Source organism: Lepisma saccharinum, chromosome 11 (assembly GCF_977018435.1).
Source record: "Lepisma saccharinum chromosome 11, izLepSacc3.1, whole genome shotgun sequence".
NCBI lineage: Eukaryota > Metazoa > Arthropoda > Insecta > Zygentoma > Lepismatidae > Lepisma > Lepisma saccharinum.
In genome coordinates, this window is record NC_139239.1 from 12,421,736 (window position 1) to 12,435,433 (window position 13,698).

General features: G+C 36.2%; 1 protein-coding gene across 2 annotated transcripts in view; it reads right to left on the reverse strand.

Moving 5' to 3' along the window:
- Positions 1-2,443: 2,443 nt before the first annotated feature.
- Positions 2,444-13,698, reverse strand: part of LOC145995140 (activating signal cointegrator 1) — a 47,635-nt gene continuing 36,380 nt past the window's right edge. For both annotated transcript variants that reach the window (XM_083131682.1, XM_083131683.1), the window contains exons 8-12: positions 12,509-12,675; positions 11,402-11,577; positions 9,002-9,123; positions 5,682-5,876; positions 2,444-2,674 (exon numbers count right to left, since the gene is read on the reverse strand). In XM_083131682.1, the coding sequence (XP_082987808.1) occupies positions 2,589-2,674; positions 5,682-5,876; positions 9,002-9,123; positions 11,402-11,577; positions 12,509-12,675 (746 nt within the window). In that variant the 3' untranslated portion in view covers positions 2,444-2,588. The remainder of the gene's footprint in view (positions 2,675-5,681; positions 5,877-9,001; positions 9,124-11,401; positions 11,578-12,508; positions 12,676-13,698) is intronic.

Genomic DNA, 13,698 nt, shown 5'->3' on the forward strand with positions numbered 1-13,698 from the left:
ATTACATCTTCTCAAAGTACTCTCCACTACATACTATGCAACACACCATCTGTTCAAACCACTTTTTGACTGCTGAACGCCATGTCTTTCGGTATGCTACAAAGTAACTGTTCACATGCATCCACTGCAGGTTCAGGTGAGTCAAATCGACGACCATGAATGCTTTTTTTCACTTTAGAAAAAAGAAAAAAATGACATGGGGCCAGGTCTGGGATGTAAGGGGGATGGGGTAATGTTTTGACTTGTTCAGAAAGTCTGTGGTCTCCCTTGTGGTGTAAGCAGAGGCATTGTCATGCTGCAGGCTATCTTTGGATGGTTCCTCCTCAATGCATCGAACACTTTGGGCAGACATTTTGCCGTGTACCATCTGGCAGTGACTGTTCTTTGTTCTTGAAGTGGAACTGTCACAATGTGGCCACTAGCAGAAAAGAAAGAGCAGACCATCTTCCTGCCAACACTTCTTGATCTCTTCACTTTTGTTGGAGGATCCTCCCCAGGGAAGACCCAGATAGATGACTGCCGCTTCGATTCTGGATCATATTGGTATATCCAGCTGTCATCTACTGTTACGATGTTAAAAATGTTTTTTGATCTTCCTCCACTGAATTTGTCCTACATTTCCTGGCACCAGTCCACTCATGCCCTTTTCTGCTCATTTGTGAGGTTGTGGGGGATCCGACGATTGTAAATCCTCCTGATGTGAAGTTTTTCATTCAAGATCTGCCTAACTGGTGCCGATCCAATATTTAGAGTTGTCTGAATCTGGACATATGTACATCGTTGATCTTCTCTCAACATCTGTTCAACTTTCGCCACATTTTCATCTGCTGTGTCTGTTGCAGGCTACCCTGAACGGTCTTTATCTAAAAGGGAGCCCCTTCCTCTCTTAAATTCTGCAAACGAATGATAGATGGTGGCTTGTGAAAGGCAAAGATCCCCATTCCCAAAAGCATGATGCAATTTTTCAAGACACTCCCTCTTGCTCAAAATAACTTTGAAGTCGTAAAAAAATCATAGTGCAGAAATGCTCTCATTTGAAATCCATCCTTGCTTGAGACGAAACCCCAACTACTGCCGCATAACAATCATGGTGACTCAGTCCATTGTTGGAGCAAGTTGAAACTTGCAGAGTTTGCTATTCATATACCAATCTAAATATAGAAACAACAGCAGGGAGTTGCAGTGGCTCATTGTTATCGACTCTGAAAACTTTGAATGCCCCTCGTATGCTTTTCAATGTTCTCCATGGTAAAGTTCTTCCAGTCGTCCATGATTAGGAGCTTGTACAGTCACAGACTTCTGGGTTATAACAATCCCATTAACTTTCAATATGATCGTTACAGCCCAGAAGTGTCCATGAAGAACCTTCTCTCCATGCTGTAGGAAGTTATTGGTGCAAACTTTATAAATGCAACTGGTGCTGCTTCCCAAGGCAGGTTTGGGACTCCCCAAGGGATAGTGGCAATGTCATTGCCTTGTAATGACGAGGTCGTAGCTTTGATACCCAGTTGTATTTTCTGGTTCAAACCTTCCACTTTCACCTAACTGTTGTGTCAATGAGGAAATAGGTGACGTGATTGGTCACTTGCAGGGTTCCCTTTCCTACTCGTCACAGCAGGCACTTGAAACAGTCACTCAGACTGAGGTATTCTTCGAATCTTCCCGTGCTCTTACACTTTTGGAATAATGCCGGCCCTATTTTAACAAACTGAATGATTTTGTAGCTAGGATTCTGTCCCGAAACAGCCTGCATTTTTTTTTGGTATACTATACCTAGGTCCCTTTAATTGCCTGGGCAGGACACCGTTCAGCAATGGATAACACCTCATCCAGTCTGTTCACTCCACATTTTTCCAATTTCGTGATGCAGGTTGGAAGATGGCAGAAATTTGCACAGACATTGACACCCTTTGCTGTTGCATTGCTTTCTTTGCCGCTTGGATTCGTTCAAGGTTCTCAAACCATTATGTGGAAATTAAGGGTAGTTTTTCAGGTCAAAATATGGCTTTTGGGCATTTATAGGAATATATGGTTCATTTAGGTATACATAGGTTCTATAGAATTTCAGTAGAGGGGTGCTGTGTACATGAAATACAAATATCTCTAAATAGCATAAGTCTAGGATGTAGCAATAATAATAATAATAATAATAATAATAATAAAGGCATGAACCTAGAAATTCGTTCCCTAGTCATCAGTGAAATGTGTTTCATTCTACTTATGATTGTTTATTATGCCATTGTAGGAATCTGTCAACAAAAAGTAGTCAGAAACTGCACTTAGGTGAAAAGCAAAATTTGCACATGTGTGGTGCGATGATATGTATGGTTCAAATGACCATAAACTATATGTTTAACTTCCACTGAAAATACACTAATAAAGCTGAAACTTATATTACTACAATAGTTCAGTGTGCAGGAAATTACAAAAGATAAAATTAATGTTTTCAACTTTTATTACCCATCTTTTAATTACAAAAAACTAAAGATAATTCACAATAGCAAATTGCTGAGAAACAAAATTCTGAATAAACATTACAATATTGGTATATTTTTATTGACAGCAGTTCCTCTTTGCTGTTTACAATTTTACAATTTAAATTTTTCAGCTTTCAATTTGGCAATTCTCTGTAATGACTTTAGTGCAGCTTGGTGAATTTTTGGTTCCAATTTATCTGAAATCAAGGGACATAATACATTTTTACATCATGTCTTAAAACTGAATACACTCTGTTGCAAGGAAGAAACTTCATTAGGTAGGGTGAACTACTTGAGCAACTTTTCACTCTCTCAAGTCTATGTGGGCTTCCTTGAAATGAAATCTACAAAAAGTTTCAGTTGTAAACTTGCATTGATTCTAATTCATAATGGAAGAATTATAATGCATGCCAATATTTATTTCTAATTTTGTTTTATTAGTTTTATAGCTGTTATTATTCTAAAATGTCCACAGTCAGTAAATGTCAAATACCGTTGGAGTTGACAAATCAATTTGTCACTTCAGAATTAAGTAATTAAAATATTCAATGTATCATATTACAACAAATATGGCAATTGCATTATGATCAGCCTAATCAAACGAAGGTGTAAAGAAGTTGCGTGACCTTTCTGGAAGGTCGATGCTGTACACCCTGTATACTACAATATTGCAGGCTAATGGGGCTCTGGTGCCTAAATTAATATTAATGTTTGAAACAGTAAACATAGTGAAATACTCATGATCTCCCTGATAGAGGAGGAGCAAAAGTCATAGTGCACATCCTACATGAAATAAACATCAAAACACCTTGCCCTGATTAGCACTGCACTGTATCAAAATATTAAACCAATATCAAACAGATATAGACAACCTAAGCAGATAAATATTCCAGCAAAAAGTACCTAGTAGCAAGTATACATCAAATCATTATAATTTTAATTAAGTTGTTGGTGATTTTTCCTAAAAATCATTACATTCTACCAATGTCCTGCCTAAGGGGATTAGGAGTCATACAACTCCCCTCCCCTCTGGCCCGGTATTCCTAAAAACAGAACATCAGAGGTAGGAAAAGATGGCAAAATTATGGCTGATCACCAAAGAAAGTAATTATCTCTTTCGAAAATCCTGAGCACGCCACTGTATTCTACTTTTCTGTCAGTTGTGAAATCAAGACAATCATGATGTATGAATTATAAACTCACTGGCAATATACCAGAAAACAAAAATGCTGTATAAAATACTAGTTTTCCATGGAATGGTATTTCCAAGCAATCATGCTGAACAAATTCTAACTTATTGGTAACAACATGTATGAAAAGTGATCTGACAAAATTTTGTACAAAAAAAAAAAGAAGTTTTCCAAGTGAGAATAAATTCAATGATGGCAGAATTGTAAATTTGTTGTATGCATGTGGTACACCTTCATTTTATGAGGAATTTCATAATTTTGCATGTTGTTCAACTAAATAAAAGCATGGAGATACTAACATTGTTTAGGAAAGTACTGATAAAATGCATACTGTCTGATTGTATTGGTTTGGTTTATTTTACTTCAATTTTTTGCCAATCTGGCTAATCGCGAAGAGGAGGATGAATGATAATATGATGAAATTGATGAAGAGGACACTCACAAATAACATCCATGCCCAGGCCGGGATTAAAACCCAGGACACCTGGCATCGTAGCATGCTGTGCTAACCACCTCGCACCAAGGTTGGCTGCATACTGTCTGAAAACCTGACAGGTAAAAATTCAAGTAATGAGCTGACCTGTTCCACCCAATCACGCAGAATATATGAAGGATGGACAGCAGTTATAAGCATTCACACTGGTTCTATCAAAAATTACCTCAGCAAAAAACAATAAAGTTTGCATATACAGTAGAACCTCGATTTTACATGTTCCAAGGAATCAAGCTGGAAAACTGCAAGAAAATGTTAAATCTGGTAAAATTTTATGCATAAATCTTTATTGGGAATATGAAGACTGAATGTATAATGCAAGAAAATGTAAAATCTAGTAACGTAAAATCAGGGTCCCACTGCAGATGGTGGTATTGAACAGAAACTACAAATATAACCGGGCACGCAGAAAATTGTGTACATACATACACACAAATATCCAGGTCGCACACATACAAAAAATGTAAGAGAGGATCAAATAAAAATGAGAAAAGAACTATTAAAACTATTTGTTGCACTAAATAATACAAGAAATAATTTTGAACTCATACTGAAATCAGTTTTAAATGTATAGTGTTAGATTGAAGTGAAGTCATGTTACAGTTAAATAAGATGAGATGGCCACTAAGGGTGAACATCGCTTTTGGTCATGGGAAGTGCTAAAACCTCAATCAATTTTGCATGGCTTTCTGCCACTTTTGGCTAATGGCAATGATAGAGATGAATGGTGATAATGTGAGATGGATGAAGGGACACACACATACGGATGACACAACCAAGAGATTATACAGACTATGAGTCTAGTTGCTATAGCCTTATTAGTCTGCAAGAATGCAGCCCAGGATGTGGTAGAGGTTGAAAAAGGCCAGAAAAACAATTGACATTTACAGAAGAAAATGGGTACAATATGACTATTCCAGTATGCCACAATCTTGTGTTTAGGAATGGTGTAGTTACAGGACTATACTCTGTCCGTACAAAGCATCGTGAGGACAATTGGGGAGCTACTCGAAAGCCAGAAAACAGTGGCGACGGGACTCAATGCACTGACCACGTGCCACCCAATAAAAAGTCACTTTGGCAGGCCACAGCAGCACAATGCGGAGGGCGTATATATACGCCATCCACACTTAAGGGGTTAATTGGAAATTATCCATTGCCCAGTACTATTACATACACTTACCCTAACACTACATTTGGAGAGAACACTCATCTCTCACCTTCAGGTGAAGAAATTTCTTTTCCCCAGTGATCGAACTTACAACAGATCTGTGATTTTTACTACAAATCAGGCAAATTAATCAACTACTCTATGGTGTCCATAGGTGAATAGATGAGAGAAGAGATGCTCTCTTGAAACATAGTGTTGGAATAAGTATAGGTAAAAGCACAAGACAGTGGCTAATGTCCAATTAACATTGCATGTTAGTAAAGAACTGTTATCATTCAGAGAATTATTTGATCCTCCATTCTGTAGTTTTTAAAAACAAAAATTCTCACACATGGAAAGCTGATACTTACATATTTTATGCTGGCCTTGTGTAGGGAACTTTATAGGGAGTTCTTGAGGATTTTTACAGATGAAAACAAAAGGACTTGTACTCTCCCCTTCAGGAAACTGCTTTCTGTATTCTTCTTGATGTACACAATCCTCAACATCAACACACCCCAGCAAGGAGCTTGTAGGGTATGATGATGGGAACTTCACATTTTCCTCTGCAATTGAATATTGATTATCAGAAAAAAATTCAACCAACATGATGTCAAGACAAGCTAGCTGCAAGAAATGCTTCATTGCTGCCAGGACATAATGAAAACAAAGTTTTTACACCATTTAATCCTGTTTTAACTATTTTAACCGTTTTAACCCTTCCATAGATCAGAAATCTGTCTGAAAATTTAGAGAACTCAACAAGGTATATGTTGTCATTTCAACTTTTTTTAAAAAATATGTTCATATGGGGAAAAGCCACAAAAAATTAAATATCCAACATATTGCACAGTACAATTCGGGTTCAAGAAATGGCTTTCTTTGTTGTAGGTTGTAAAGCTGTTGCTATGCCGATCAAGAGCAAATGACATCATATTTATTCAATGAGTCACCTGTTTCTATGTGGACCAAGAGGAGAATATCATGTTGTGTATACAATGATTCACCAACTCATGTCAGCCCCCCCCCCCTCCCTCTACTTTGCATCCCAAAGCTTTCACTTCTGTAACCACATTGTTTATCCTGTAGAAGAAAGCAAGATCAAAATATGAGAGAGGACGAATTATACTGCTGTTTTAAAATTGCAAGTTCTGCACTATATTTAGAAAAACTACAACAGGGCTGCAGCTCAAAAATTCGAGAAGTGTAAGAGAATGGCAGGAGCAAGAAAAGTTGAAGGCAGCTCCACCCAAGAAGCAGGCTTTTCAGAAGTGGAGCAGCAGTTACATAATTACGTTATAGATATGCAGTGCTCAGGAAGATATTTTTCATTATTTCTTAAGTGGCAAATGCAGATGTTACGCATCTTATTAGTTGGAATGTGCGTAATCGAATCCCACCAGAATGGTGCCGCTTTTCTCGGTGTCTCAAAATGCTTCGATACAAAATGAAAAATCATGGGAAACGACCTTTTCACTTTCATACGTTTTTTTTTTTTTTAAAAATATTATTACTAAAGACACCCAATCTGGTAACTTGTATTTGCACCTGCAGTTATATAGGGGCTATCCACCGGAAGAAAGTGTCTTTGCATGAACGCCATAGTTGTAGCACAACAACTTCTGGTTTGTAGGCTCACAACATGCCATGAAAGAAAGAGAGTTAAGATTGTGTATCTACAAGGAGGATGTAAACTACGATGAGGGCTAAATAATCTTTCACAGATCTTTCTTCATCCATTTCCTTGAGATCCATTGCACCAAAAATATTGCATTCAAGCTGACAGGCATGAAAATTGGAAGCCCATTAGTAGCAGTAAACTCCGCAGTGATTACAACAGATTTGCAGGATCGCAAAAAGTCGGGACTGGGAAAAAACCGTCCCGATCACGACTTCAAGAAAATCTAAATAGTATTGTTTAAAAGTGGTTTATTCCCTACATATATATATATTTTTTTTTTTTGCACTATAAGCATCTGAAATTTATTGAAATTATCCATTTTATTCCAGAAATACAAAATCAAATTATATTACTTTTCATTTCAAAAGATGCTCGGTCATAGTCAGTTAGGTTACATATGCCTTACATTCTTGAAGAACACATGAACTGTATTAAATTTTTATGTAACCAGAAAAAAAAATTTAGTATAACATGAAAAAATATTTTTGTGTAACTAGAAAACTAAATGGGTGTATTATAATTAAATTTTGTCTTTAGCATGTTGATAGAGAAGGAGCCGCAGGATTGAACACTGGTGAGGCAATGGTGTATCATTGTGTTTGACTCATCATTAATTTTTCCAGTTTATTTTTCATTTCCATCGTCATGATTAAACACAAATAGTAGAAAATTGACTTAAAATAACAATGAACGTTTTGTACTGCTGAGTTCAAACACGAACAAAACAAGCACGTGCGCATTAATGCATCCCGCTGACTCGCCCTGACTGAAGAAAGAAGAAAAAAAATATTTTTCTGCTTTTTGTATGTCCGTACATCTCACATTTTTTCAATCAGAACATAAATGTAGGCATCTAAAGATTTGTGTGTCTTAAGTGCTTGGCTGTGTAGGGAAAATTACTTCCTATAAATATGTAGTTTACAAATATCGCCAAATGTAACGACGGTCAGCAAATAGATCTCAGTCTGGAATAACCCTGTATTACTTCCTAGCTGCTCATCCAGTGGATGTGGAAAACCCTCTACTTTGTCTAGATATCTCTCCTTGAATTAACTGGCTGCCATTAACCGGAAGTTGCTGTGCTATAGTTCCACAATCGATTGTGCCATTTGATATGTTTTTGTTTACTCGTGGATATCCCCTATACGTGTTATATGCATTGACATAGTGAAAACATGCATGGTTGTATGTTGGCTGTCCAAATTATTCCGTGCATAATACACACCACAGTTTTTGGGATCAAAATTTTGGAAAAAAGTGCACATTATACATGAGTAAATACGGTATTAGTTAAATTAAAAATTAATATTACCATGAACTATTTAAACGTATGATAATTACTAAATAATACATTTTACGAGCTACTTAAGGTGCAGCTCTAAAGCTGAATTTTAAAGAAAATAATTATATATATATATCTAGGGACCTATTTAACTTAAAATTAATTTAGTTAGCTAGTATGACAATTTTAAACACACATGTTCTCAACAAATTAATGTTAAATATGTTTTACTATTTGTTTTAACCTAACAAAGATTAAAAGTCATACTGAATTTACTTTTGTATATTCATTTAAATTCAAGGTTTGCATACAAAACAATCATATAATATTGCCAACCTCTGTAGTATGGTGGTCAGGACAGTGTGCTATGAGTCTTTGACCAAAGGGGTTCCAGGTTTGAGTCCCACCCCAGGTATGGGTGTTCTTTTATCGATTCAATCATATCATCACTCATCCCCGTTGTCGCAATTTGCCGCCAGTGGCAGAAAAGAGACACTAAGTAACAAAAATAAAATAAACAAAGCATGTACTATTACATGTTTGTTCAGGTATTCGTGCCAACTGTAGGAAATATATCAATAATTTCTGGAAAGATTAAGTGAGCCAATGTGAATAATAGGTTTCAATTTATTATTAGCTACAAGATGTGCTTTATACTTTCTCATTTTATTACAGAACTTATATTAAACCTTCTTTCTGGCCTCCTGTGAAAATATAATTATGCTTACCACCAAGAAGAACTCTGTATATGTTTTCTGTCTCTCTGATTTCCTCCGAGGTTGGAACCTTCTTTGCTGAGGCTATCCACAACCTGCCACGATGAGGAGTGTACCATGTACGCCCTTCATGACTATTTAAAGAAAAATTGCAATAAATAAATATTTTCAGCAATGTCTGCATTCTATATATAGAGCTCAAAATAATTTAAAGTTTATTAATAAATTTTCTTTCTCATCTTACTTAAATTACAATTGCGAAGTTAAACACATAATTGATGGCATTTTTATGATACAAAATGTAATTTGTTAGGAATAGCAAGTAAGCTTTTGTTACAAGTGAAGTGACATGTATTTTCGAAAGCTAACCAATACGTATGCAGGCATTTGCAGTGTCATATTTGTAATGCAAACAGTATTGCAATGTATCATCACTTGATAAAAAGTCCCTGGTGAGTATGAGACATGACAACTGGATTTGGCAAGCATATCTTGATGAAGGGACATACAAGGGGTGAAGTAACAGTGGAAAAAAAACAACTATTCTACAAGCAAAAATAACACTGTAAATATGATGCATGTGCTTTAAATGTAAAATAAAATACCAAGACAAAGTATAATTTTAATTCATGCTATTAATTTATAATACAGCCTTTTTTGTTTCAAAATACAATTACAGTATATTCTGTCATCGTCATTCATTAAACATGTATTGCCCAATTTTGACAGTTTCCGATATTAGTTATTCATTACTCAGTACATTGCACATGGACAAATCATCTACAATAACTGGATTTGTGATAAATACCTATTTGATGAGACTTCAATAAAAGGTGGTTTGCGAGAAAGGAAATTTTTAGATTTAATTCTGTGCAAACTGACAATAGTATTAATTGACAGAGTGCCAATACTTTCAAAGGTTGCTCTGACATCTACTCTCATCCAAATTTTTCTCTTTTTGCTTGTTCAGTGGCCCCTTTGGGGACTGGGGCCTCTATCATACAAGGGTGAGAAGGCAGTCAGTCTTCCATGAAATGCTGGGCAGTTACAAACGAATCGAGACAGTGCAGGAGTTCATCCCAACAGGTTCCATTCAGGAGATACAATAGGCACTGCAGTGAGAGGTATCAAGACATTAGAGAATACACCTTCTCTGACCTGGAGAGTTTGGTTCTCCACACTGTCATTGACTCTCTATTGTCTGATCCAACGTGTTTATGTTGTGGTGCTCTGGCATGGGCTAATGGCAATATTCATTAGACTGTTGCAGTGTCAACTTTGTGAGCTGAACAGAACCTGTTCGGATGAGCAATATGCACAACCTCAATAAAAGTATAACATGTATAGGAGCATACCATGAAAAGTGGTCCTACTCCATGTAAAGGAAAAAAAAAAGAAGTAAAGTGTTCCCCTGTGCTTAGCACCACGCCATGAAGACGTATAGGGGATGTGGGGGTAACGCCCCACACTTTCTTGATCTTGTGGCCGCGGTGGCTCAGTCGGTACCGCGTCTGACTACCATGCTAAAGGTCCCGGGTTCGATCCCCGGCCGGTTCAAATCCGGGAACTTTTCTAACGATGGAGGCGGCACCGGTGCCCACCCAGCGTCGAATAACATGGGTACCTGGGGGAAACCCTGGGGGGTAAAGGCAGTCAGGGGCGTGATGCTGATCACATCATCCCCACTCACGACTGGATCAAGAAAGTGTGGGGCGTTACCCCCACACCCCCTATACCCCTTCATGACGTGGTGCTGTGCACAGGGGAACACTTTACTTTACTTTTACTTTCTTGATCCGGTCGTGAGTGGGGGTGATGTGATCAGCACCACGCCCCTGACTGCCTTTACCCCCCAGGGTTTCCCCCGGGTACCCATGTTATTCGATGCTGGGTGGACACCGGGGCCGCTTCCAACGTTAGAAAAGTTCCCGGTTTTGAACCGGCCGGGGATCAAACCCGGGACCTTTAGCATGGTAATCAGACGCGTTACCGACTGAGCCACCGCGGCCACTAAAGAACAAAAATAATTAATATGGAAATTATTATTATTTCTAATTTCATTACGGTTTAAATGTATGTGAATGCATATAATATGTACATTCCACCAACAAAAATTATTACCATGTGCAATCCATATGCTTCACAAATGGAGACAAAATTTGCTACATTTTTAAAGCATCACACATTTTTGTTAATACTTTTCATGCATTCAGGCTATGTCAACATACTCAATTTTTTTCCATTTGTTAGCAAACACCACAAAGTACTTCATTACTCTATGAAATCAGTTCATTAGGAATATTTTAACCTAATTGCATTCTTAGAAAATTTTATTGAATGTCATGTCACACATGCAATGCTAGAATGCCCCTATAGTAACATCCAATCTCAACACTACTTCTATCAACTTACACTTTTATTCCAGCAATGAGCAAAGATGCCCATGGCTGATGCATGCTGAGGCATTTACCATCATCCGACATCTCGAGAATCTCCTTATCTTGAATTCTCAACTCAATACGTCTCGCTGTTGTAGGTGACACATTGCTCTGCTGAGAGGTGGACTTTGAATTATGCGAATCCTGAAACTAAGAGTTATGGATATTTTAATTACGATATTAGTAGTAATATTACAGTAGAACCTCGATTTTAGTTTTTTTAGGGGACCCAGCTGAAAAAACTTACAATGCGGGAAAACATAAAATTGAGAAAAATTTTACATCTTGCTACGTTGGGGCCATGAAGATTGAATGTATAATGCGGAGAAAATGTAAAATACCAGAAAAAATCGGAGTTCCACTGTAGTTCATTAATGTTAATAGTCAGTAGAAGGATTACCAGTACATAACACCATTAAGCCTTGTTTCGATGATAACCAAAAACTTAATATGCTGACCAAGGCAGAATTTATTTTACTTTAAAACAAACTTAACATTACATTTCAACCTTTTACCAAGGTCTTCTTCAGACTTTGTACCAAATAAATAAATCTAAAAAAAAAAGAAAGTATTTGGTACAGAGTCTGAAGAAGACCTTGCTAGAAGGTTCAAACGTAACATTTAGTTTATGTTTTAAAATAAAATAAATTCTGCCTTGGTCAGCATATTGAGTTTTTGGTTACCAGATCATTATCAAAAAATATAAGACACAATCATTCACAGATAAAAATGAAAATGGTAGTAAATACTAATAGTGTAACTGATGAGTTAAGGGATGTCATGAATTTTTGCAATTTTATATCAGTTCAATGCTTCATAGAAAAAATTTATATCAACACTTTCTCAACATTAGTCCACTAATACTAATCTATACTGTAACATATATTAGTTGAGAGAACAGCACATGCATTTTTATAAATCTGCCATGTTTACTTGCTACAGATGATCATCATCTCAGTTAAAGATTTTATTAAAATTGAATAATGAATTTAATTTTGTAAAATGTAAGTGATATGTCTTATTTAAAGTAAACTTGTTTATATTGTAAATATGTAAAACCAAACAGAAAACGAAAACTTACTGTCAGAACATGACACGATACATTTGGATCTACATTGCTATCACCAATTATGCCAGTTTCTGAATTAACATTAACACGTTGTAGACTTTCATTGATTTCCTTCAGTACGTAATCATTTGGATCATATATATCTTCTAAAGTATTATCATCCTCTATCACTTGTCGCCCTGAAATAAAGTACAATATCAATGCAGAAGAAATTTCACATAAAAATATAAATTATATAAACAATATCATCACTGTGGCTTAACGAGAAATGGAACCTTGGAGCGTGTTATTTAGATTATACATTTAAAGAGACACGTTTATTGCAGCTTCCAATTTTACAATATCAAATTCAAATTATTTCTACTTTCTGTGCGTTACAAGTTATGTAGGATTTAAAATGTGCACCATTTTTTCCCCACAGGTCTGTGAGATCACATGTTGTTGTAAAAAACATTGTGGTTAGTCAATATAGAGCGCTACATGATGAAGAAGCGAGTGACGATCGTTAAAATTCATTACACGTATGGAGACTGTGGGCAAATTACCTGACATTTTTGATAGGAGACGGGCCCAAATGAAACAACTGTGTGACCTCACACCATGCAATTTTTTCTCTGGGGATTCAATAAGTTCAAAGTTTGTGCTGTGAAAATAAGAATGGTTCCTGTATTGAAACCAGAAATTCAAAGAGCTATCAAAGCCATTGAGCTGCAGTTATGCAAAAAAGTGATTCAGAATTTTGTCAAAGGAATTCGAGTGTGTCAAATGCATCATGGAGGATATTTGTCAGGTATCCTCTTCCACATTTAATGGCAATGTTTACCCTTTCAAATAATGTAATAACTTTGCCAATTAATAAACATTTTTATTTTTATCAATTTCCTTTATTTTGCAACTTTTCTGCCTCTTAGCTAACATCAACAATAAGGACTCAAGATGAAACCTTTGTGGCAAGATCATGCATCGACTGTTCAATGTACTTGGTCACGGTAGTTATGAATTAATTATAATAGGTAAATTTTGAGACATAGAAACAGTATTACTACATATTAGCAGGAACAGTGTTGTGCTTTACATTATCAGTAGATTTTCTAAAGTGTTTGTCTTACTTAATGAATAACAATAATTTTGTAATATTAATAAAGGAAGTAAAGACAAAATTAAAAATACTTTTCACTTATATTTTTTTTAAAACTTAATGT